The sequence below is a fragment of the Natrix helvetica genome (genome assembly GCF_964273705.1).
Source record: "Natrix helvetica genome assembly, chromosome: 2".
Lineage (NCBI taxonomy): Eukaryota > Metazoa > Chordata > Lepidosauria > Squamata > Natricidae > Natrix > Natrix helvetica.
Window position 1 is genome coordinate 289,050,942 of NC_138552.1, and position 26,847 is coordinate 289,077,788.

At 45.3% G+C, this 26,847-nt stretch overlaps 2 protein-coding genes across 9 annotated transcripts in view; both read left to right on the forward strand.

The window, feature by feature from the left end:
* Positions 1–26,847, forward strand: part of DDX52 (DExD-box helicase 52) — a 201,857-nt gene that overhangs the window by 17,760 nt on the left and 157,250 nt on the right. For 2 of the 3 annotated variants that reach the window (XM_081945426.1, XM_081945424.1), the window contains exons 10-15: positions 468–590; positions 2,198–2,348; positions 10,496–10,571; positions 12,472–12,543; positions 14,705–14,797; positions 16,265–16,744. In XM_081945426.1, the coding sequence (XP_081801552.1) occupies positions 468–590; positions 2,198–2,348; positions 10,496–10,571; positions 12,472–12,543; positions 14,705–14,797; positions 16,265–16,346 (597 nt within the window). In that variant the 3' untranslated portion in view covers positions 16,347–16,744. Of the gene's footprint in view, positions 1–467; positions 591–2,197; positions 2,349–10,495; positions 10,572–12,471; positions 12,544–14,704; positions 14,798–16,264; positions 16,745–26,847 lie in introns of those variants that run through there. The other variant, XM_081945425.1, reaches the window with a different exon arrangement.
* The window catches only part of SYNRG (synergin gamma), a 103,863-nt gene continuing 98,617 nt past the window's right edge, over positions 21,602–26,847 (forward strand). For 4 of the 6 annotated variants that reach the window (XM_081945373.1, XM_081945375.1, XM_081945376.1 and 1 more), the window contains exon 1: positions 21,603–21,850. In XM_081945373.1, the coding sequence (XP_081801499.1) occupies positions 21,702–21,850 (149 nt within the window). In that variant the 5' untranslated portion in view covers positions 21,603–21,701. Of the gene's footprint in view, positions 21,851–26,847 lie in introns of all 6 variants that reach the window. The other 2 variants (XM_081945374.1, XM_081945377.1) reach the window with 1 other exon arrangement.

A 26,847-nucleotide genomic window follows, 5' to 3' on the forward strand; every position in this document is an offset into this window, starting at 1 on the left:
ACTTGGGAGTAAGGCCACAGGTGGACAATGAATGGCCCCTCCCAAAGGAAATAAAAGAGGAGCGAAAGGGGAGGGGAGTTTGCAGAAGACAATTAGTTCACTTAATTAGTTCACTTAATTAGTTCGTGATTCTCAGAGACTCCTTGCCAAGTTTTGCAGATATCGATCTGTCAGCTCTCTAAGCCAGATAAGGTCTGTGACTGTAAATGTTCAAGGGACTTTGTTGGCTGTGAATGAGAAGAATTCACAGGAAATTAATAAAAGGGTTTTTTGTCGGGACAAGGAGTTTGCTTCATGCTCTTGAAAGCCTAGGTCAGAACAGGATTGTGTGGATGTAGAGTTAAGAGTACTTTCTGAATCTGAAGAGGGAATTGACTAGGCTAGCTGGCAGTCACAGCATTACAGCACTTCCTGTCTGGATGGTCACCTCACCCTGTCTCTCTTCTTTTCTTTCCCTTCCATTACAGGGCTTCACACCTCCAGTCTTGGTTTTTGTCCAATCTATTGAACGGGCTAAAGAGCTCTTTCATGAGCTTGTTTACGAAGGCATCAATGTGGACGTCATTCATGCAGACAGGACTCAACAACAGGTGGGGAGCAGGCTTTTTGGGATATGGAAGAACATTTTATAAGCTAGTTAACAGAGTTAGAAGGGACCTTGGAGGTCTTCTAGTCCAACCCCCTGTTCAAGAAGGAGGGCCTATACGAGGGGTGTCAAACTCAATTTCATTGAGGGCCACATCGGGGTTGTGTTTAGCCTCGAAGGCTGGGGTTGGCGTAGCCAGCTCGACGTCACTCATGTTGGGAGCAATTGTGGCGGCCCAAACACCCTGTCAGAGAAAATGGGCTCCTGAGCTCCTGTAATCCTCTGCCAGCGATAACGGAGCTTGAGAGGGCCGCGTGTGGCCTCCCCCGCTCCATTTTTGCTGGCAGAGGCACCGCGGGCCAGTCCTTCGCTACCTCCCAGTCACACCACTCCAGGTGCAGGGCAAGATGTCCTTGACTCTCTGAGAAAGGAGTGTTATTATGACTATATTGTCAGTTTGTTGCATACATTCAAATCCAGAAAGCACACACAGATAACTGATTCAGCTGGATTCATTAACTTCTTTATATACATAAGAATAGATGAATAAATGTACAATACCAACAGGTGATTCTTCCAAGTAAACACAAGGCAGGAGAGTTACAAGCAAACACAAGCAGTTAGTTTCATTTCAGCAGACAAGTGCAGACAGACTGCTAGTTTACTTCTCAGAGCAGCTTAAGTTTCTGTTTCAATTCTCTGCACAGACTCAGATTTGTTTAAGCTCCCATTGGCTGATTTAGGTGCTATGCCTATTCATTGGCTGACCTTGTTCCCATGTCTCTCCCAGTCATGAATATGAAATATATATATATATATGTGTGTGTGTGTGTGTTTGTGTGTTGTATTTGTGCTGATAAATAAATAAAGGGAGAATGGTATAGATCTATTTCAAGCTATTTATCTCTCATCAGCTAGCCATAGTAAGGGTATGGCTAGCTGAGCTAAATAGCTTGAAATAGATCTATACTAGTCTCCCTTTATTTATTTATCAGCACAAATACAACACAAAGAGAAAAAGGCAACATTAAAAATATGGTTTTCTGCCTGGATGGTGTCCTGCAGTGAGCCAATAGACAGAAAGGGGGAGTAGTGAGTTCCCTCCCATATTTGGGCATACCAGGGGTTGTAACACAAATACACACACACACACACACACGTGTGTGTGTGTGTGTGTGTTGTATTTGTGCTGATTAATAAATAAAGGGAGACTTTATGAGCACAAATACAACACAAATATAAAAAGGCAACATTAAAAATAAAAATATGGTTTTCTGCCTGGATGGTCCTCTGTAATGAGCCGAAGGACAGAAAGGGGGAGTAGTGAGCTCCCTCCCATATTTGGGCATACCAGGGCTTGTAACACAAATACATATATACATATACATATACATATACATATACATATACATATACATATACATATACATATACATATATATATATATATATATATATATATATATCCCATGCTCCATATAATCCCCCCTCCCATTTTCCCACAGCATTAAATGTGGCAGGCCTAAAGGCCCAATGCAAAAGATGACTTCCAGGCCTGACACGGGAATTTAATCACGACTTACATGATGATTTTCTCCCCCCTCTCCCTAGAGAGATAATGTAGTGCGCAGTTTCAGAGCTGGGAAGATCTGGGTCCTTATTTGCACTGCTTTGCTGGCTCGGGGGATCGACTTCAAAGGAGTGAACATGGTGATCAATTTTGACTTCCCCAGCAGTGCCGTGGAATATATCCACCGGATAGGTGAGTTAAGGTTCTGCGTTTTAAAGAAGAGCATTTCATCATTCCAGCATTTGACTTGGGGTGCAGGAGAATGCAAGCCAGGCCTTTCACAGCTGAGACTCACCTGGAGGTTTTTAGTCAAGATAGAGAGAATACCAATCAGTGCTTGGAAACTTCTGCCATTGTATCTGATTCTTTCCTTTTTTTAAAAAAATAAACTTTATTGAAGTTTATTTTAACACTAGCTGAAAACCCGGCATGGCCTGGGTATTTATTTATAGGGGGAAAATGTCCGGACCAAATGTAATTTCTAATGTTGGATTTTCCCCCTTACCAAAGGGATCCTCCTTGTGGAGTACTGTGAACCACGGAAACTCCACTGTGTTGTACAGTAGAAGCCATTTTAAGGCACAATGCAGCTATTAAATTAATAATGCAGTTGTTATGCGAATCTGGCTTCCCCATTGACTCTGCTTGTCAGAAGGTCACATGACCCCGGGACACTGCAACCATCATAAATGTGAGTCAGTTGTCAAGCATCCGAATGTAAATTACGTGACCGTGTGGCTGCTGCAACTGTCATAAGTGTGAAAAATGGTCATAACACACTTTTTACAGTGCCATTGTAACATGGAATAGTCACTAAATGAACTGTTGGTAAGGCAAGGACTACCTGTAATAAAACCTTGAGCTGATTGTAGTCGTAAGTTGAGGACTACCTGTAATCAATAACTACCAGCCCTTTCTAGAACAACAAAGTAAACTACTGTAATTTTCGGAGTATAAAACGCAACTGTCAAGTTTCCTAACGATGCCGTAATTGTCAGCAACTTTTTCCCTCAAAAAAAAAGGGTGAAAATCAGGGTGCGTCTTATACAGTGAATACAGCATTTTTGGCCTACCGAAACCCACCCCCTTTGCAAAAATGGACGTCAGAGGGTTTGGGAGGCTTGCAAAGTGCTCCTGAGGGCTGGGGAGGGCAAAAAAAGAGCAAACCCCCCCCCCCAGCCTCCAGGAGCAGTCTACAAGCCTCCCAAAGCTCTGCATGCCCCCCCCCTTTTTTTTTCTTTGCAAAAAATGAGGCGAGCAGAGGGTTTGGGAGGCCTACAGAGTGCAAAAACTTTTAAATTTACCTCTTCAAAATCATAATGTTTTATACTCTGGTGCGTCTTATAGTCCGAAAAATACGGTAATAATCAAAACTCAAAATAGAATTTCATTTTTTTTTCTGTTCCGAGCACAAAGCCTAGCAACGGTCTCCAGGTAGAAACACAACTGGAAATCTTCTTTCCTTTGTTAAGGACAGTTAGCTTTGCCATCTCTGCCAGTTCCATTACTTTATCCATCCATTCGATTTCCCCCAAGGATTGTCATAATGTTTATCAAACTATGATAAGCCTTAAAAAGTTTGGAATTGCTGTGAGAACATCCTAAATCTCTTTGTGATATTTGTATGCCAGAAATGTAGTGCCTGACTTTCTGATATATTGGTCAGAGAAGGAGCTATTGTATCCTAGACATAATAATTACAAGGGAAATTTTGCCTTGGCATTGCAGCCCTTCCAAACTTAGTAGTCAACCTTTTTTCACTGCAACTTGTAATATTGGACTTGACTTCCTTTTAGATGTCAGCCTGTCCCTTGGAGCTTTTCCATTCGTTCCCTCTTTCTCTTTTCCTTTTCTTTTAAGGAACATAAAAGCATGACCTTGACAACTAAGGCTGCAACTGAAGTATGATCTGTTGCTCTTCAAATGTGTAATCCAGTAACTGGGAAGTGCAAAGTGGAGATGACTCATATATTATTATGGGCCATATATTATTATATCATATATTATTATGACTCATATAACCCAGTGTATGTGTGTCTGTGTGTGTGTGTGTGTATGCATGTATATGTGCATGTAAGGCGGTTGTGAGGCCCTTACTCAGGAAGCCTTCTCTGGACCCAACTGAGCTAGCTAATTATTGTCCCGTCTCCAACCTTCCCTTTTTAGCGAAGGTTGTAGAGAGTGTGGTGGCCCAACAGTTCCCACGTCACCTGGAGGAAACTGATTATCTAGACCCGCGCCAGTCCGGCTTCCGACCCGGGCACAGCACAGAGACGGCCTTGGTCGCGTTGGTAGATGATCTCTGGAGGGCCAGGGATAGGGGTTGTTCCTCTATCCTGGTCCTATTAGATCTCTCAGCGGCTTTTGATACCATCGACCATGGTATCCTATTGCACCGGCTGGAGGGGCTGGGGGTAAGGGGCATCGTTTTGCGGTGGTTCTGCTCCTACCTCTCCGACCAGACGCAATGCGTGTTGGCAGGGGAGCAGAGGTCGACCCTGAGGCCGCTCACTTGTGGGGTGCCGCAGGGGTCGGTCCTCTCGCCTCTCCTGTTCAACACATATATGAAGCCGCTGGGTGAGATCATTCGTGGTTTTGGGGTGGGATACCATCTGTACGCTGACGATACGCAGCTGTACGTCTCCACCCCAAACCACCCCAACGAGGCCGTCGAAATGATGTCCCGGTGCTTGGAAGCCGTACGGGTCTGGATGGGAGGCAACAGACTTAAGCTCAACCCCTCCAAGACGGAGTGGCTGTGGCTACCGGCCCCCCGGTTCAACCAGTGTATTCCATCGCTGGCCATTGGGGGCGAGCAACTGGCCCCCGTGGAGCGGGCGCGCAATTTGGGCGTCCTCCTAGATGCCCGGCTGTCTATGGACGACCATGTGGCAGCCGTGGCGAGGGGGGCGTTCCACCAGGTTCGCCTGGTGCGCCAATTGCGCCCCCTATTGGACCGGGACGCCCTTCGCACAGTTACTCATGCGCTGGTGACGTCCCGTCTGGACTACTGCAACGCTCTCTACATGGGGCTCCCCTTGAGATGCACCCGAAGACTACAGCTGGTCCAGAATGCGGCCGCGCGGGCAATTATGGGGAGTACGAGATACTCCCATATAACACCTCTCCTGCGCGAGCTGCACTGGCTCCCTGTGGTCTACCAGGTGCGTTTCAAGGTGTTGATCACCATCTTTAAAGCGCTCCATGGCACAGGACCTAGTTACTTGCGGGATCGCATCCTGCCCCATACATCCCTACGACCAATTCGCTCTCACAGAGAGGGACTCCTCCGGGTGCCGTCCACTAAGCAGTGCCAGAGGGCGGCGCCCAGGAGCAGGGCCTTCTCTGTGACGGGCCCAGCCCTCTGGAATGACCTCCCCCCCCCGACATTAATAATAATAATAATAAATTTGAATTTATTAGCCGCTCCCTTTCCAGGCAGGACTCGGGGCGGCGTACACTAGGACATATAAAACATAACATGTGTGTACAAACACATAAACATACATATATACAAAGACATACATGCACGGAGGAGGTAACAAATTACAACATTTAGACAATTAAAAAACCGTTAACATACCCCAATAGTAAAAACCCAATATACAATAAAAATTTAAAATTTAAAAAAGACAGTCAGGAGGAATACGAAAAATTACGGTTGAGCCAGGCCAGATAATTGAAAGAGGTGGGTCTTCAACTGTACACGGAAGGAGCGGAGATCGGAAATAATCCTGATGTCACGGGGGAGGTCATTCCACAGGGCTGGGCCCATCACAGAGAAGGCTCTGCTCCTGGGTGTCGCCCCCCGACACTGTTTGGCAGACGGCACCCGGAGAAGTCCCTCTCTGTGTGAGCGAATTGGTCGTAGGGATGTGTGGGGCAGGATGCGATCCTGCATGTAACTAGGTCCTGTGCCATGAAGCGCTTTAAAGATCATAATCAAAACCTTGAAACGCACTCGGTAGACCACAGGAAGCCAGTGCAGCTCGCGCAGGAGAGGTGTCACAGGGGAGTATCTAGTCCTCCCCATAATCACCCGCGCGGCCGCGTTCTGGACCAACTGTAGTCTCCGAGTGCATCTCAAGGGAAGCCCCATGTAGAGAGCATTGCAGTAGTCCAGGCGAGACGTCACTAGCGCATGGGTGACTGTGCGTAGGGCATCCCGGTCCAATAAGGGGCGCAATTGGCGCATCAGGCGGACCTGATGGAACGCCCCCCTTGCCACGGCTGTTACATGGTCATCCATGGACAGCCGGGCATCTAGGAGGACGCCCAAATTGCGCACCTGTTCCATGGGGGCTAGTTGCACGCCCCCAATGGCCAGAGATGGAAGCACCTGGTTGAACCAGGGGGCCGGAAGCCACAGCCACTCCGTCTTGGAAGGGTTGAGTTTTAGTCGGTTGCCATCCATCCAGACCCGTACGGCCTCCAAACACCGGGACATCATTTCGACGGCCTCATTGGGGTGGTTCGGGGTGGAAATGTATAGCTGAGTATCATCAGCATGCAGATGAAATCCCACCCCAAAACCATGGATGATCTCGCCCAGCGGTTTCATGTATGTGTTGAACAGGAGAGGCGAGAGCACCGATCCCTGTGGCACTCCACATGTGAGTGGCCTCCGGGTCGAACTCTGCTCCCCTGCCAACACACGTTGCGTCCGGTCAGAGAGGTAGGAGCCAAACCACCGTAAAACGGTGCCCCTGACTCCCAGCCCCTCTAGCCGGTGCAACAAGATACCATGGTCGATGGTATCGAACGCCGCCGAGAGATCTAATAGGACCAGGATAGAGGAACAACCCCTATCTCTGGCCCTCCAGAGATCATCAACCAATGCGACCAAGGCCGTCTCCGTGCTGTGCCCGGGTCGGAAGCCGGACTGGCGCGGGTCTAGACAATCATTAGGACTACTACTGATCTCCGCTCCTTCCGCAAGAAACTCAAGACCCACCTGTTCCAACTAGCCGGCCTGGCTCAACTATAGCTCTATCCTCTAATCCCCCTGGCAATTTTAAATTTTACGGTATTTTAATGTTTTTTAACTTTATTATTATTGTGTTGTTTTATGAATTGTAATAATTGATGTTGTGAGTTTTTTATACCTCCTCCGTGCAACATGTAATATGTATTTTTATTGTACGGCGCCCCGAGTCCCTTCGAGGAGAGGGAGCGGCTTATAAGTCTAATAAAATAAATAAATAAATAAAATATATATGTATATATATATATATATGTATGTGTGTGTGTGTGTGTGTGTGTGTGTGTATGTATATGTATGTATATATGTATATTTGTTTTCGTAGATTTTCACGGGTGTAGGTGTGCTGGTTTTGGAGAGTCGTTGGAGATCCTCCCGTTCCGAATCTGACCGAGCACAGGCACGAGCCTATTTGAGGACGTACCTTGTGGCATTAAGAGCGGCCAAACGTCAACATTGTGCCGCTCTTATTGCGTCCGCAGATAACCGCCCTGCCGCCCTGTTTCGGGTGACTCGCTCCCTCTTGTTTGAGAGACCGCGGGAAGCCCCTTTACAGGGCAGAGCAGAGGAGTTTGGGAAATATCTACAGGACAAAGTCGCTCAAATCCGGATGGGATGGGCCCCTTTCAGTGGTCCAGTAGAGACGCCCGTGGCGAGTCTTGAGGGACCGCTTTGGGAGGAGTTTGACTCGGTTGCCATCGAGGATTTGGACAGGTTGCGTGGACGTCTGCGACCCACCACATGTTTATTGGACCCGTGTCCCTCCTGGCTTGTACTGGCATCCTGGGAGGTTACGCGCGACTGGCTCCTGGGCCTAGTGAACGCCTCGTTGGGTGAGGGGTCTCTACCGGCCGCCTTGAAAGAGGCGGTGGTGAGGCCCCTGCTCAAGAAGCCTTCCCTGGACCCAACGGACCTAGTCAATTATCGTCCTGTCTCCAACCTTCCTTTTTTAGCGAAGGTTGTAGAGAGTGTGGTGGCACAGCAGTTCCCACGTCACCTGGAGGAAAATGATTATCTAGACCCGCGCCAGTCCGGCTTCCGACCCGGGCACAGCACGGAGACGGCCTTGGTCGCATTGGTCGATGATCTCTGGAGGGCCAGAGATAGGGGTTGTTCCTCTATCCTGGTCCTATTAGACCTCTCGGCGGCGTTCGATACCATCGACCATGGTATCCTGTTACACCGGCTAGAGGGGCTGGGAGCCAGGGGCACCGTTTTACGGTGGTTTGGCTCCTACCTCTCTGACCGGACGCAACGTGTGTTGGCAGGGGAGCAGAGTTCGACCCGGAGGTCACTCACATGTGGAGTGCCACAGGGGTCGGTGCTCTCGCCTCTCCTGTTCAACACATACATGAAACCGCTGGGCGAGATCATCCGTGGTTTTGGGGTGGGATATCATCTGTATGCTGATGATACTCAGCTATACATTTCCACCCCGAACCACCCCAATGAGGCGAAATGATGTCCCGGTGTTTGGAGGCCGTACGGGTCTGGATGGATGGCAACCGACTAAAACTCAACCCTTCCAAGACGGAGTAGCTGTGGCTTCCGGCCCCCCGGTTCAACCAGGTGCTTCCATCTCTGGCCATTGGGGGCGTGCAACTAGCCCCCATGGAACGGGTGCGCAATTTGGGCGTCCTCCTAGATGCCCGGCTGTCCATGGATGACCATGTAACAGCCGTGGCAAGGGGGGCGTTCCATCAGGTCCGCCTGATGCGCCAATTGTGCCCCTTATTGGACCGGGATGCCCTATGCACAGTCACCCATGCGCTAGTGACGTCTCGCCTGGACTACTGCAATGCTCTCTACATGGGGCTTCCCTTGAGATGCACTCGGAGACTACAGTTGGTCCAGAACGCGGCCGCGCGGGTGATTATGGGGAGGACTAGATACCTCTAGTCCTGCACTGGCTTCCTGTGGTCTACCGAGTGCGTTTCAAGGTTTTGATTATGATCTTTAAAGCGCTTCATGGCACAGGACCTAGTTACATGCAGGATCGCATCCTGCCCCACACATCCCTACGACCAATTCGCTCACACAGAGAGGGACTTCTCCGGGTGCCGTCCGCCAAACAGTGTCGGGGGGCGACACCCAGGAGCAGAGCCTTCTCTGTGATGGGCCCAGCCCTGTGGAATGACCTCCCCCGTGACATCAGGATTATTTCCGATCTCCGCTCCTTCCGTGTTCAGCTGAAGACCCACCTCTTTCAATTATCTGGCCTGGCTCAACCGTAATTTTTCATATTCCTCCTGACTGTCTTTTTAAATTTTAAATTTTTATTGTATATTGGGTTTTTATTATTGGGGTATGTTACTGGTTTTAATTGTCTAAATGTTGTAATCTATTACCTCCTCCATGCATGTATGCATGTATGTCTTTGTATATATGTATGTTTATATATGTCCTAGTGTACGCCGCCCCGAGTCCTGCTTGGAAAGGGAGCGGCTAATAAATCCAAATTTATTATTATTATTATTATTATTATTATTATTATTATTATTATTATTATTATTATTATTTGTATTCAGGTCTTTTCCCACTTAAGATTGAGAGTAACACTCTCAATCTTACACGGGAAAAGACCCGAATACAATAAAACCTCTGTGTGTGTGTGTATTCGTAGATTTTCACGGGTGTAGGTATGCTGGTCTTGTTGTATTCGGGTCTTTTCCCGTGTAAGATTGAGAATGTCTTGGCAACGTTTCGGCGAGGTCTCACTCGCCATATTCAGGCTGGTGTTTTCGGCTTCGTGTTTGTGTGAGTAAAGCGTGGTCGGAGCTGCCGTCTTTCTATAAATCTTGGTGGGATGTGTTGAGTGCTGGCTTTGTTTCAGTAAGTGGATTGATTGGCTGTGTGATTGTATCATGATTGGTAGATCGGTGCTGGCTGTGTGTCCCTTGTTGTTTTGTGTTGTAACAGCCTGGGTGGTAGGTGGGGCTCGTTTGTTGACTAGGGCTGGTTTCCAGATGTCTGGTAGGCGGGAGGTATCATCACATTTATTCATGTTCTGGGGGAGTTTCTCTATTTCAATAGCTTCCATAATTATTCTCTTGTTGAAGTGTTCAGTTTTTCACTCATTTTTGCCCTCCCCAGTCCCCGGGAGCACTTTGGAAACCTCTTAAAGGCTATGCACAGCCATTTTTGCAAAGGTTTCAAGAGGCCAAAAATGCTGTATTCAGTGTATAAGACACACCCAGATTTTCACCCTTTTTTTTTGAGGGAAATAGGTGCATCTTATAGTCCGAAAAATACGGTAACTTGAATATATGTAACATGTCTTTGCAACCTCCCTGCTTCTCTCTTCAGGAGCTCCCTCTTTATCGTTACCGAGGCTAAATACTGTTCTCTCTTGCAACAGGTCGCACAGGGCGGGCAGGGCATACAGGAAAGGCAATTACCTTCTTTACTGAAGATGACAAGCCATTACTGCGAAGGTACCTCTTCCACTCAGAGCTTTGTTTATCTTGTTCGTGGGCTTGACCATTGTTGAGCAAGTCAAGGCTTCAAGAATGAGTCATGGGCTGGCTTGGCGACATTTCCTCCTCCACCCTCCTGGTCTGCTGGCAAAATGGCACTAGGCCGGGGTGTCCAAACTTGGCAACTTTAAGACTTGTGGACTTCAACTCCCAGAATTCCCCAGCCAGGCTGGGGAATTCTGGGAGTTGAAGTCCACAAGTCTTAAAGTTGCCAAGTTTGGACACCCCTGCACTAGGCCCTTGACCCTCTGGCTGTGAGTTGCAGTTGCAGTTGCAAAATGTCTTGGCTTATGTGTAGAAAGAATCCGGGGGTTATTTTCCCCTTTTTTATTTATTTGTTCCCTGCCCTTTGTTATTTTTTTATAAATAACTCAAGGCAGTAAACACACACAATGCTCCTTCCTTCCCCTATTTTCCCCATAACAAGAACAACCCTTTAAAGTGGGATGTATTGTGGCCTGGCAGCAGATTCGGACAGGGAGGAGGTTGGGGAGGAAGATGGGCCAGTCCTGGAGTCTCTGGGGAAGGCTCTGATGAGGGCTCTGCGTCGGAGGCAGAGATAATAAATAATAATAAATATTTATTTCTTAGCCGCACCCTCTCCCGAAGGACTCGGGGCGGCGTACAACAAAACATATAAAATACATATCTAGACAAGACATACATATAACAAAGACGTATACTAAGACGTGTACAAGGAGGAGGTGGGCTGGTGAATAAAAACAATTAAAATCACAATGTTTAAAAAACCCCTAAATAAATAAATACAATTAAATTACACAAATAAAAAACCCGTCAGGAGCGATATAGTTAGATCATAGTTGAGCCAGGCCAGCTGCTTAGAATAGGTGGGTCTTGAGCTTTACACGGAAGGAGCGGAGGTCAGAGGTATTCCTAATATCCGGAGGGAGGTCATTCCACAGGGCTGGGCCCGCCACAGAGAAGGCTCTACTCCTAGGCGCCGCCCCTCGGCACTGTCTGGTGGACGCCACCTGGAGGAGACCCTCTCTGTGCGAGCGGATTGGTCGCAGGGATGTATGGGGCAGAATGTATGGGGCCAGGGCCATTTGACAGTTATCAGCTGCTTTCAGAGTCAGACATCAGTGAGGCAGACAAACAGCTGGAGCCTGTTCCCAGTGTGCGAATGCGCAGAGTTGCCAGACGAAGGGAACAGCTAAGGAACAAGGGTTGACTTGGGAGTAAGGCCACAGGTGGATGGTGAATGGCCCCTCCCAGAGGAAATAAAAGAGGAGCGAAATGGGAGTGGAGTTTGCAGGAGACGATTAGTTCATTCCTGCATTCATGCCAAGTATTGCGGCGTCTGAAAGCTATCGGCCTGGCCACTCTCCAAGCCTGATAAAGGTTGGTAATTGCGAACTAACTTGAAAGACGGTGGGAGAGGAAAGACTTTGCTGGAGAGGAATTCACTGTCAATGAAATAAAAGGGTTTATTGGGACAGGGGTCTCAGCTTTGTGCTGCTGGGGAAGCCTAGGTCAGAACAGGCTGGCCCAAAGTCACTTAGCCAGTTTTCATGCCTAAAGCCAAACTAGAACTCACAGTCTCCTGATCATTGGTCGAAAGTCATGCATTTGACCTTCATGCCTAAGGCCGGACTAGAATTCACAATCTCCTGGGTTTTAGCATGTCAATGGAGGAATGATTTTTCGAATGGGATGCAGTACTTGAGAAGCTATTGAGATACGTTTGGGCCCAGATTGTCTATCCCTAACCTCTGCATTGGCAAGGGCGCAGATGAGCGTTTGATCCTCAAATTTTAGGCAGTTAGGAATCATCAGCCGTAGGTTTGTTCTCACTATTTTCCTCCTGCCTTTCATCCCCCGTTTTGTTCTCTTTTAGCATAGCCTCCATTATCCAGAGAGCTGGCTGTCCTGTCCCGGATTACATAAGACACTTTCGCAAACTGCAAAGGTATGTTCTTTGAGGTCAAGGTGAATGAAGAAGCTAAGGCGGGAAGGACACTGTGTTCTGGGTGTCCCCAATTGCCTGAAATCATATTAGCGCTCTCTCACTGCTGAAGTTAAGATCAAACAGGTGCCCCGGGCATGCCCATTTTGGCTTTTGAGAGCCAGCAGAGAGAGAGAGAGAGACCTGTCAGCATTAAGAAAAAACATGATATGGCAGCAGGGCTGGGCGTGGCCTAGTCGACCTCCTGCACCAGGGTGTGGGGGGAATCGTTTTATCCTCCTGGGCTCTGGAGGCGAAAACGGCCTCCCCTGGCTTTGGAGGCCCCTCAAACTTCCCGAACTTCCGCTCGTCCCATTTTTCGCTCTCCCTGAGCCTCTGCACGCATCCTGCACTTACCTGCATCCAAAACGGGCCACATGGGGACTCCTGGGAGGGGAGGGGCGGGCGCCAGCCAGAAGTGGGATTTGGGGGCTCTCCGAACTGCCCAGAATCTTAGCTAGAGGTTCTCCTGAACCCCTGCGAAGCCCCAACAGCCCACCCGTGCATAGCAGCCTGATTGCTGCTTTACATATTTATTTGCTGCGTTAGCCCCCTATGGGAGATTCCCAGGGGCATAGTCCAAAAGAATAATGGGGAGAAAAGCCTACCGCTGCATCCTAAGCGCATAGTAGTACCACATCTAAGGCACCGATCAGAGTCCTTACAAACTTTGCTTAATGTCTCCCAGGTTCCTCATTCCTTATGATCCTTTTAATGATTTAGACTAGAATAGAATAACAGAGTTGGAAGGGACCTTGGAGGTCTTCTAGTCCAATCCCCTGCTTAGGCAGGAAAACCTACACCACTTCAGACAAACAGTCATGTTGATTCTTGAAATAAAACAAACTAAATAGGAAGCGGTGCGGTACAAAACCAAGCTCCAGGAGCATCACCATTTTCAGGTAGTCCTCGACTTATGACCACAGTTGAGCCCAGAATTTATGCTGCTAAGTGAGACATTTCTTGCCATGTTTGTTAAGTGAATAACTGCAGTTGCTAAGCGAATCACACAGTCGTTCATTGAATCTGGCTACCCCATTGACTTTGCTTGTCGGAAGGTCGCAAAAGGGGATCACATGACCCCAGAACGCTGCAACGGTCATAAATAAGAATGAGTTCCCAAGCATCCAAATTTTGATCCTGTGACCATGGGGATGCTGCAACGATCGTGTTAAAAAACAGTTATGTCATTTTTTTCAGTGCCATTGTAACTTAGAATGGTCACTAAATGAATGGTTGTAAATCAAGGACTACCTATAGTCAGGAATGAGTCCTACACTAGATCTTTGGGTATGGTAGAGTAATTCTGGTAAATGGGCTCTTTGTGACTAACCAGTCTGATCTTTAGGTTACTTTCTTGCTAATTTATTCTCTTATGTGCCATATGCTTTTTAAACCTTTTAATAAGGATTGTTTTTCATATGTTTTATGATTTTATATTGCCCAGAATAACTTCTTATGAGATGGGCAGCTATATAAATCAATCAACCAATCTTTCCTTCCTTCCATCCATCCATCCATCCATCACATCATATTAAGCAAGTCTTCTAAGGCAGCCTCTTTTTTTTAGCGTGCTCAAGCTGCCTTTTATTTAGTTGTTTTGAGTTCTCCCCAATTTCCTTTCCTTATTAAATAAATATTCTTTTTCTCTTTTTAGTTTCCAGGCTTCTGGAAAATCTGCCACCTTTTAGAAATTGAATGAAGGCTGCTCACAAGTCATACATTTGACTGAATATGTCAAATGTAACTTCGTTAGGAAGCTTATTCTATACACTTATATAAACATTTTCCGTTCTTGCAACTGAATTTTCACACTTAGGTCTACTTCAAGATGACTGAAACATGTCATATGCTTTCACACTTCCTTCTTGACTCCCTTTTTTTTTTTTGGTTCAGGAGTTCCTATAACCACATTATGGTTTCCACTGACTGCCCAGATCAGAAGGAGGAGTTCTGTTCAGATTAGCTCTCTGGTGGATTTGATAGTTTGCTAGCTCAGGTTCACAACAAGGAACGGGAAAAAGAAAGGGAGCAAGGAAGGAAACTGGACTGTAAAACTTTCTAATGAACTGTTTCTATTTTCATTTCTCCTTTCTTTTTCCTCTGCCCTGAATGTCACATTCAGCAAGCAAAAGAAGAAGTTTACAAAGAAGCCCTTGGAAAGGGCACACATCCTTACCTCGCCTAAGTTCTTACAAAAGAAAGCCAAGAAAAACAAGTAAGTAGACACTCCTGGATCCAAATGATTTTTTGAAAAGTGCTGCATATAGATGCAAATGTAGGTGAATACAGAAGCCAATGAAAAAACACCGTACACCAGAGGTGGTATTCAGCCAGTTCTGACTGTTTCTGGTGAACTGGTAGCAGAAATTTTGAGTAGTTCGGAGAACCGGCAAATACCACCTCTGGCTGGCTCCACCCCCATCTATTCGCTGCCTCCCGAGTCCCCAGCTGATCGGAGTCCCAGCTGATCGGCTGGGTCTTCTTCTGTTGCCCTGCACAGGAGAATGGAGCTGGAAAGCAGGTTAGTGGGGTGGGGCAGGAATGGGGATTTTACAGTATCCTTGCCCTGGAGTGGGGTGGAAATGGAGATTTTACAGTATCCTTCCCCCTAGATTGGGGAGGGAATGGAGATTTTGCAGTATCCTTCCTCTGCCACGCCCACCAAGCCACGTCACGCCCACAGAACCGGTAGTAAAAAAAAAACAATCCTACCCCTGCCAAGCACATTTAAGAATATTCCTAGAAAAACCTAATAGTAGGGTGCTTTCAATTTGCTGTTTTGCAAGTTTCCTATTAAGGAATGTAACATTTCCCACTGGATCCTTAACAGAATAATGTAGTTGGAAGGGACCTTGGAGGTCTTCTAGTCCAACTCCCTTTGGTCAATATCATTGTCGGAAACCTTATTATTAACATAGCAATAGATGTAACTTTTTTTTTTTGGTATAAATCTGTCACTGTTTAGGTTGACTTTTTAAAAAGTAGCTCTTAATAGGCTTTTCATGCCATTCCCTTCTTTATTGGCATATAAACACAGGATCTCTGTTCTATTTGTTCTACTTTGTATTAATATTTCACCGGCAAGTTGTGTTACAAGTATATACGTTTAATACGATTAAATTGTGCTATGTTAAATACAGAAAATAGCCCTTGTTTGTTTTTTCTGACTGTGAATTATCATAGTTTTGAATCAAGGTAATCTTTATTTAGTGACTGCCTCGTTTAGTGACTGTTCAGAGTTACAAAGTGGATGAAAAAGTAACTCTGCAGCTGGTCCTTGCATTTACAACCTTTGGAAGCCTGTAAGGTGAAGGAAAATGGAAGTAAGATCATAAGCACAGTCATGCTTAATGACCGAATTGTGTGCCCCAGTTGTGGTCACTAAACAAGCACATTATCTATTTCCAAGGATCCTTTATTCTTTTTGAGAATCAATTTCAAGCCACCTGAACACAAAGTAGTTTGCTACCACTGATTTTGGGTTTTCAGCTCTAAACAAGCCACTCAGAGTCTCTGGAAGTCAGATGGCATACAGGTTTAATTTATTCTTATTCTTATTGAAATGAGTATATATCCTTCTACAAAAAAGTTAAGGGGTAATTAACTTTTGGTTTGGTTTTTAAAGTTTCAGAAAGTTGGCTGTGTTTCTTATAACTTATTTGTTCCTTTTACTTTTTAATAGGACACTTGTCCAGAAAATGAAAAAGAACTCCAAGGAAGTCCAAAGTAACAATTCTCAGAAACGGGCAACTCCAGAAAATTAATTCTGTTGCTTTGTCAAAATAAACAAGGATTTTTTTTTATCTTTGCAAGAAGAATAAACCCGGGGAGGACAAATACTTTGATTTTGCATCTTTGATACAGTATATATGGGTTAATGCTTTTCTACTTTACCTTTAGCTACAGGGTAGCTCATCCCCCAGCCCCTGATTAAGGGGGGACTTGAATCAGATCATCCTTCTTGGTGACATCCCCCAGCCCCTGATTAAGGGAGGACTTGAATCAGATCATCCTTCTTGGTGACAGTGTGATGGTGCCAAAGCAAGTGTCACTCCACAAGAAGATATCCGGATGCAGTCATCACGGGCACAGAAAGGACTCCAGATGCAAAGGATTCCTCTAATGATAAATGACTCAGCTCATAATAAAAGGGAGAACTTCTGCTACTAAACTTTGTCATTGATTATGGAAAACAAATATTGGAATATAGTAACTGGTTCTGTGGTGGCAATATAAGATAACCTTTATTGTCATTTTTTACTGTGAGCACCCTGGCACACATTAGGGATGAAATTGTATTGCCTGCTCTCAAAAGGGTACACATAACACCCATATAGACATGCTAAATACCAGGGATGTCAAACTCGATTTCATTGAGGGCCTCATCAGGGGTTGCATTTGACCTCAGAGGGCCGGAGTGGTGTGGCTGGAATAGGCAAGGCCAGCTTGACGTCAATCGTGTCGGAGGCACCTGTGGTGACCAAGTGCTAAGGCAGGACTTCCCTCAGTCACTCTCATTATATTCTTTCTTTCTTTCCTTCCTTCCCTTCTTTTTCCTTCTCTCTTCATTCTTTCTTCTTCCTTCCCTTTTCCTTATTTTTCCTTCCTGGCTCTCTTCCCACTGTTCCTTTTCTTTCTCCTTTTCCTCTTTCTTTTTCTCCCTTCCTGCCCCTTCTTGCATGCCCAAATGGGGCGCGCATGTGGCCATCCCGGGCCTTGTTTTCAGCCGCGACAGCCTCCTGCAGCCCTCTGCCAACAAAAATGGGCTCTGTTTTCACTGGCAGAGGGCTGCAGGAGGCTGTCTTGGCCAGAAACAGGACCCAGGAGGGCTACATGTGTCGTCCGCCCCCCAAACTCCGTTTTCATTGACAGAGGCACCACAGGCCAGTCTTTTGTTGTTTCCGGGGCAGCCCCACGGGTCAGATCTAAGCATCCCGCAGGCCAGGTCTTGAGTTTGACAACCCTGCTATATACATACATACGTATATACCTACACCTATACATATAAATTCACACAAATGTTAATCATTGTCCATCTTGAATACATAATGGAAAGAGGAAGCTTGAGAGTTCACAAGGTTGATACTGTATGGAACAAAACTGATTGAATCTGGATGTTCTGCATCGGATATCCTGAAGCCCACTTCCAGCAGGTAACAAGGAAAACAGGTTGTGAAGAGGATGTGTAGCATCCCAAATAATCCTGTGGATCCTGCTCAAGCATCCCTTTTATTCTATGTCATGGATAGAAGAGAGTGAACTGCCAATAATTTTTTTCTGCCATCCTCACCAGTCTCTGCATCATATACAGTCAGGTCCAGAAATATTGGGACATCGACACAATTCTAACATCTTTGGCTCTATACACCACCACAATGGAGTTGGAATAAAACAAACACAATGTGCTTTAACTGCAGACTGTCAGCTTTAATTTGAGGGCATGTACATCCAACTCAGGTGAACGGTGTAGGGCTTACAGCAGTTTGCATATGTGCCTCCCACTTGTTAAGGGACCAAAGGTAATGGGACAGAATAATAATCATAAATCAAACTTTCCCTTCTTAATACTTGGTTGCAAATCCTTTGCAGTCAATCACAGCCTGAAGTCTGGAACGCATAGACATCACCAGACACGGTTTCATCCCTGGAGATGCTCTGCCAGGCCTCTACTGCAACTGTCTTCAGTTCCTGCTTGTTCTTGGGGCATTTTCCCTTCAGTTTTGTCTTGAAAATGCATGCTCAGTGGGATTCAGGTCAGGTGATTGACTTGGCCATTGCATAACATTCCACTTCTGTCCCTTCAAAAAACTCTGGTTGCTTTTGCAGTATGCTTTGGGTCAATGTCCATCTGCACTGTGAAGCGCCGTCCAATGAGTTCTGCAGCATTTGGCTGAATGTGAGCAGATAATATTGCCCCAAACACTTCAGAATTCATCCTGCTGCTTTTGTCAGCAGTCACATCATCGATAAATACAAGAGAACCAGTTCCATTGGCAGCCATACATGCCCACGCCATGACACTACCACCACCATGCTTCACTGATGAGGTGGTATGCTTAGGATCATGAGCAGTTCCTTTCCTTCTCCATACTCTTCTCTTCCCATCATTCTGGTACAAGTTGATCTTGGTCTCATCTGTCCATAGGATCTTGTTCCAGAATTGTGAAGGCTTTGTTAGATGTTGTTTGGCAAACTCTAATCTGGCCTTCCTGTTTTTGAGGCTCACCAATGGTTTACATCTTGTGGTGAACCCTCTGTATTCACTCTGGTGAAGTCTTCTCTTGATTGTTGACTTTGACACACATACACCTACATCCTGGAGAGTGTTCTTGATCTGGCCAACTGTTGTGAAGGGTGTTTGCTTCACCAGGGAAAGAATTCTTCGGTCATCCACCACAGTTGTTTTCCGTAGTCTCCCGGGTCTTTTGGTGTTGCTGAGCTCACCGGTGCGTTCCTTCTTTTTGAGAATGTTCCAAACAGTTGTTTTGGCCATGCCTAATGTGCTTGCTATCTCTCTGATGGGTTTGTTTTGGTTCTTCAGCCTAATGATGACTTGCTTCACTGATAGTGACAGCTCTTTGGATCTCATCTTGAGAGTTGACAGCAACAGCTTCCAAATGCAAATAGCACACTTGAAATGAACTCTGGGCCTTTTATCTGCACATTGTAATTGGGGTAATGAGGGAATATCAGACACCTGGCCATGGAACAGCTGAGAAGCCAATTGTCCCATTACTTTTGGTCCCTTAACAAGTGGGAGGCACATATGCAAACTGCTGTAAGTCCTACACTGTTCACCTGAGTTGGATGTACATACCCTCAAAGCTGACAGTCTGCAGTTAAAGCACATTGTGTTTGTTTCATTCCAACTCCATTGTGGTGGTGCATAGAGCCAAAGATGTTAGAATTGTGTCGATGTCCCAATATTTCTGGACCTGACTGTATATACCAGGGGTGTCCAAACTTGGGAACTTTAAGACTTGTGGACTTCAACTCCCAGAATTCCCCAGCCAGCCATGCTGGCTGGGGAATTCTGGGAGTTGAAGTCCACAAGTCTTAAAGTTCCCAAGTTTGGACACCCCTGGTATATAACGATAAGGCATGATTGTAGCAGTCATTTTTTGCATCCTTATTACCTGAGGAGTGGATTAAAATCAATGGAAAGAAGATGGAAAAGACCTCCTTTAAGAATTCAGATAGTTAGCAAAAGTTAGAGGAGTCTGGTAGCATCTTTTCAGATTCATTTTATTAAAGAGCAGAAATTTTCATCCTTTTTGAAAAATTTCTTAGCCTGAAAAGGTACCATCAAACTTGGTTTTTGAATACCACAGTTTAATAGGTAATCCCACTGGTTTGCAAAAAATAAAATAAAAAAATAAAATAAATTCCACAATAATTCACTGACAACTGTTGGATCTTTGAGATTATAAAGCCTAAAACCATATTCTTGTCAATAACCTCGGTCCAAGTGGTTGTGTTGTTAAAATATTAGTTTGCATTTTGGTCTGTGTTTATGTGCAACATTGAGATTAAGTTGTGTAAAACATTGGGATGTTTTATAGTTTCGTCATGGGTTCCCACCATCCTAATTTTCAGCTGGAATTGCCATACATTCTAGTTTTAAGCATAAGATTTGTTACAAGATTAACCTTTCATATCTCTGTCCTTGCTAGATTTCTCTTGTTTTTAAATTTGGGTACTTAAGGAGGGAAGCAGAGATGGGAAATACTGTTCCAAGGTAGATGAATGTCAAAACTACGGGGTCTATTTATATTTTCCCACTTGGATGGAGTCTCCTAAAACGAACTTAACTTGCAGTCAATTCAATCCTATTGATATGTACTTTTATGGTGGTACTCCCTGCAAAAAAGTGGTGTTATTAGTCATCAAACCTCAAAAATACTGTACACTTTTCTGAAAAGATTTCCACAATTTTGGCCACTACTGTAATATGGTGTACGGAAAGCAGCAAATGAGAGGTATTGTGGGTAGTGAGAAGAATGGATATAATAATGGATAACACACAATAGTGTTTATTAAGATGCAATGGTATACTTGTGGATACTTATATGAAAATTAAAAAAAACTTTTCAAAAAAGAGGGAGTCCCTTTCTGTGCCGGGGACGATGGCATGGGGAGTCCTTTTCCATCTGCAATCCTTTTAGCGGCAGGGATGGTTGCCTCAGTCAGCGGTCCTTCCTGCGGCCCGGACCAGAGGTGTGGGCTAGATGACCACGAGGGCTCCTGGAGGCTCTACCCCACCAGCCTCCAGAGATGCAATGCTAGGGATTTGAACTGATGACCTTTCTGATTGACAAGCTCAGCGTCTTAGCCACCGAGCCACCTTACATCTTCGACTTAGGACCCACAATGGAACCCAACATTTATGTTGCTGTGAGGCGTTTGTGAAGTCTTGAGTTCTGCCCCGCTTTACAACCTTCCTTGCCACACTTTATCGCTGCAGTTGATCCATTAATAATCTGGTTGTTACTGATATGAAAATAAAAATAAATAAACAAGCCTTTTTTTTTAAAGTCCCTTTCTGAGCCAGGGACGATGGCATGGGGAGTCCCTTTCCACCTGCAATCCTTTTAGCGCCAGGGATGCTTGCCTGAGTCACAACGGAGCCCCAAACCTACGTCGCTCAGTGAGGCGTTTGTGAAGTCTTGAGTTCTACCCCGTTTTACGACCTTCCTTGCCACACTTGTTAAGTGAATCGCTACAGTTGATCCGTTAATAATCTGGTGTTTACTGATATGAAAATAAATTTTAAAAAGCTTTTTTTTAAAAAAAAGAGTCCCTTTCATGTGACAGGGACGATGGCATGAGGAGTCCTTTTCCACCTGCAACCGTTCTTTTAACGCCAGGGATGGTTGCCTCAGTCAGCGGTCCTTCCTGCCGCCCTGACCAGAGGGGTGGCCTAGATGGCCTCAAGGGCTCCCAGAGGCTCCACCCCGCCGGCCTCCAGAGACCGAAGAGCGGAGTCAAACCCTCCAGCAAACACCCAACTCCAAGCCTGCTCGCCCTTACGACAGAGACAGCCAGCCAGCGCCGGCTCGGCCCCGGAAGTGGCGGAGGCGGCGGCCCAGCTGACAGGAGGCGGAGGCGGCGGCGGCAAGATGGCGCTGCGGCCGGCGGGGCTGGGAGCCGGAGCCGCCCCCGCCGGTGTGTCCAGCGTCGCGGCCGGACCGCCGGGGATGCCCAACGCAGCGTCGGGCGGCGCCGGAGCAGCCACCGCAGCAGCCGCGAGAAGCCCCGGACCCGCCAGGTAGCCATCCCTTCTGGACGGGCAAAGAGAGGGAGGGAGGGGAGGGTCCCTCAAGAGGGTCGTGAGGGGCTCCATGGTGTCCCGTGTGTGCGGCGTGTCTCGTCCGCTTTTGGGATGGGGAGAATGGCAAGCAGGCTGAGAATGCGGGGGTCGGCGGTGACACGCGCGTGGGTGGGTGGGTGGGTGGGGGTCTACACCTGGCGAGGCCCAGGTCCGCCCCTCCCTGTTATTCGAAGTGGGATCCGTTGGGTGGGTGGGTGTCGATCCACTCGTGGCCTTGCTCGCCCGATGGGTTGCAGTGGCTCTCCAGGACACGTCAAGAAATCCGCCTGGTTCCTACAAGGGTTGGAGTTTCTCTTGCAGGTAAAATTCATATATACAATACAATACAATACAATACAATACAATACAATACAATACAATACAATACAATACAATACAATACAATACAATACAATACAATAGTTGGAAGGGATCTTGGAGGTCTTCTAGTCCAACCCCCTGCCTAGGCAGGAAACCCTATACTGTTTCAGACAAATAGCTATCCAACATCTTCTTAAAGACTTCCAGTGTTGGGGCATTCACAACTTCTGGAGGCAAGCTGTTCCACTGATTAATTGTTCTCACTGTCAGGAAATTTCTCCTCAGTTCTAAGTTGCTTCTCTCCTTGATTAGTTTCCACCCATTGCTTCTTGTTCTACCCTCAGGTGCTTTGGAGAATAGTTTGACTCCCTCTTCTTTGTGGCAACCTCTGAGATATTGGAAGACTGCTATCATGTCTCCCCTAGTCCTTCTTTCTCTTAAGCTAAACATACCCAGTTCCTGCAACCGTTCTTCATATGTTTTAGTCTCCAGTCCCCTAATCATCTTTGTTGCTCTTCTCTGCACTCTTTCTAGAGTCTCCACATCTTTTCTACATCGTGGTGACCAGAACTGAATGCAGTATTCCAAGTGTGGCCTTACCAAGGCATTATAAAGTAGTATTAACACTTCACGTGATCTTGATTCTATCCCTCTGTTGATGCAGCCTAGAACTGTGTTGGCTTTTTTGGCAGCTGCTGCACACTGCTGGCTCATATTTAAATGGTTGTCCACTAGGACTCCAAGATCCCTTTCACAGTTACTACTACTGAGCAAGGTATCACCTATACTGTACCTGTCCATATATAGATCTGATTTTGGATCATAAGTCCAGCCAAGTGTGCCAGGGGTCCACATCCACACTGCCCACTTCACTACAGTTCAGTGTTCGACTTAAAGGTAAAGGCTCTCCTGGCACATATGCGCTAGTAGTTCCTGACTCTAGGGGGGCGGTGCTCATCTCTGTCTCAAAGCCGAAGAGCCAGCGCTGTCCGAAGATGTCTCCGTGGTCATGTGGCCAGCATGACTCAATGCCGAAGCCACATGGAACGCTGTTCCCTTCCCACCAAAGGTGGTCCCTATTTTTCTACTTGCATATTTTACGTGCTTTCGAACTACTAGGTTAGCAGAAGCCGGGACAGGTAACAGGATCTCACTCCGTTACGCGGCGCTAGGGATTCGAACTGCCAAACTGCGGACCTTTCTGATCGACAAGCTCAGCGTCTTAGCCACTGAGCCACTGTGTCCGTTACGTCTTCAACTTAGGATCCACAATTGAGGCCAAAATTTAAGTTGCTCAGTGAAGCGTTTGTGAAGTCTTGAGTTCTGCCCCGTTTTACAACCTTCCTTGCTGCACTTGTTAAGTGAATCGCTGCAGCTGACCCGGTAATAATCTGGTTTTTAAATGAATCATGCTGTCCCATTTGACTTTGCTTGTCGGAAGGCTGCAAAAGGGGATCCGGTGACTCTTGGGGTACTGCAATCCGTCATAAATGTGAGTCAGTTGTCAAGCATCCGAATGTAAATCATGTGACTGTAGGGAATGCTGCAGTGGTCGTACATGTGAAAAAAAGTCATAAGTCCTTTTTTTCTGGTGCCCTTGCAACTTTGAAATGAAAAAATGAACTTTTGTAAGTGGAGGATTACCTGTACTGAGTCTGCATACATACATATACAGTATGATGCCATTAAAGTAGAATATTTGTACCTCAGGGTTGAAATGAGGGGTCAATCAATCAGAATAGAACTGGAAGGGACCCTGGAGGTCTTCTAGTCTAACCCACTGCTCACGTACAATTCCCAAACTAGGCCAGATCTCTCAAAAGAGGGGGAAAACATGTAGAGGAAAGGACAATTTTTAGAAAATAAGTTGGACTCCTTTTCTTTGTGGCAGTCCCTTAAATACCGGAATATTGCCAATCCATTTCATAAAAGCTATGAGGGTCCTGGAGTTTGGTTGTTTTCTTGCAGACGTTTCATTACCAAACTAGGTAACATCATCAGTGCTAGCTGATGATGACTAGTTGACCAGCACTGATGACATCACCTAGTTTGGTTAATGAAACATCTGCAAGAAAATAGCCAAGCTCAGAGAGCTGCAAGCACCCCTTATTTCAACCCTGATCTACAAATATTCTCCTTTATTGGTATCCTGTATGTCTGTATCCAGTTGCACTACTATACAGTAGTGGGTGTGTGAACACCTGCACGCTGGGTGGACTTATAAAAATGCAGCAGGGGTTTCATTGTCATATACTGGCTGAGCATTTTTCTGAATGCATTCATGCACAAAATCCATCCCCTCTCCCCCCCAACCACCACAGAGGAATGTGTAGGAGTGTTTATACTGCCAACCATTTCAGGTTCTTGTCTAACTAACAAGAGCAAAAAAAAAACACCTTTAAAACATGTAACCATAAACACAGACAATTTGCACACACACATGGGTAGGTGGGTATTTATGTGATGTATAAATGCATACATGCAGGCACACTAATTGAGCATTTTTTGAACGCACTGAAAACTGGTATATATAAAATCCCATTCCTATGAATGTTTATTGGAGGTGGTTATTTAATTTATAGGTGGTCCTTGGTTTACAACCATTTGTTTAGTGACCTTTGGAAATTACAGCACTGGAAAAAGTGCCTTATAACCATTTTTCACACTTAGGACCCTTGCAGTATGCCAAAATTTGAGGACTACCTGTATATGGCTGCCTGTTCCAAATTCATCCCTCTTGCTGGCTAACATCAATTAAAAATGTCATAAAAATATATAGTATAACCTCCCTCCCTCTCCCACTCACTTTTTCGTAATCTATTGAATCTCCCTCCTTCTCTCTCTACATACATACATACATACAGTATAGGTTTAGATAAATGCATTCAGAATAGGTAGATATTTGCACTTTCAGTTATGGATTGGTATATATTAATAAACACACACATAGAAAGTAGATAACAACCAATAAAATAACTGAAAAATGTAAATAGTTTTCCTTGATCAAATATATATATATATATATATATATACACACACACACACAGAAGTAATAATTGATATTAAATTATGTAAGCAATTTCTTTACACCAATTATATATAAAATTAGAAGTTTGACCAGGTGCCAGTTTTTTATTGTTTTTAATTTTAATTTTTAATCTGTTTAGGTTTTTTTTAGTTTAGATGTCATTTGTATGTTGTTTTAACTTTTGATTGAGAACCACTCAGAGTTTGTTAGAAGATGGGCAATTATAAATGTTTTAAATAAATTAATATAGTGTATATGTGTGTATATAAGATGTACACAGAGAGACTAAATTAAAATACTTCTCTTCATATTTTATACTGTTAGGGAATAGATTAGATTCTTTCCCTCACTTCTAGTATCATTTTTTAATTGGAAGAGTATATTGTAAATGATGGGAAGCTCTCTATTTTACAGTCTCCACTAAATAGTATCAGGACTGAGCCAAGAGTTTGAAATGGTTATGAAACTTCCAATTTGTTGTTGTTAGTTGCGAAGTCGTGTCCGACTCATCGCAACCCCATAGACAATGTTCCTCCAGGCCTTCCTGTCCTCTACCATCCCCGGAGTCCATTTAAACTCACGCCTTCTGCTTCGGTGACTCCATCCAGCCACCTCATTCTCTGTCGTCCCCTTCTTCTTCTTTTGCCCTCCATCTTTCCCAGCATGAGGCTCTTCTCCAGGGAGTCCCTCCTTCTCATTAGGTGGCCAAAGCATTTGAGTTTCCTCTTCAGGATCTGGCCTTCTAAAGAGCAGTCAGGGTGGATCTCCTCTAGGACTGACCGGTTGGATCGTCTTGTTAGTCCAAGGGACTTCTCCAGCACCAGAGTTCAACGGCCTCCATTCTTTGGCGCTCAGCCTTTTTTATGGTCCAACTTTCACAGCTATACATTGCAATACATTAATTTCCAGTTACTGATGCTTAATTAAATATCTGGTTCAAACAGTCGTTTCTCAGTTAATTTCATATGTGTCTTATTAGGGGGGAAATCATTTGTTTACTCCTGTATTTCCTACACCGGGCTGATGTTTCCTGATTTCCTAATAAATTGATATCAGAACTAGAGTTTAAACTCTCAGCCCAGACATAATGCTAAATACATTTTAATGTCCTTTAGCCTCATAGATCGCTTTTCAATAATAGAGATTGTTTTATGATGAAAATGGTATATGTTTCTTCCTTCTTTCTCCAACGTATTTTACAAAGGAAACGAGTATTTCAAATCTTTATAATAATACAGGTAAAGTGACACAGACACAGACACACACACACATACACACCTTGAATTGAGTTCAATTTGTGGTGAGTACAGGAACACATACATACATTGTGTTTTTTGTCAACACAAAGGAAGTGGTTTGCCATTACCTGCCTCCAGGATTGTGTGTGTATGTGTGTTTGTTTATTTCTAGGTCTAGCCCAGTGTTTTTCATATTCTGGCAACTTTAAGAAGTTCGGACTTCAACTCCCAAAATTCCCTAGCCAGCACATTGCCTGAGGAATTCTGAGAACTGGTGAAATCCACATATCTTGAAGTTGCCGAGTTTGAAAAAACAATGATTTCAGCCTTTAACTCTGAGGCTAGTTTGATTGAGTGGTGAAGGCACC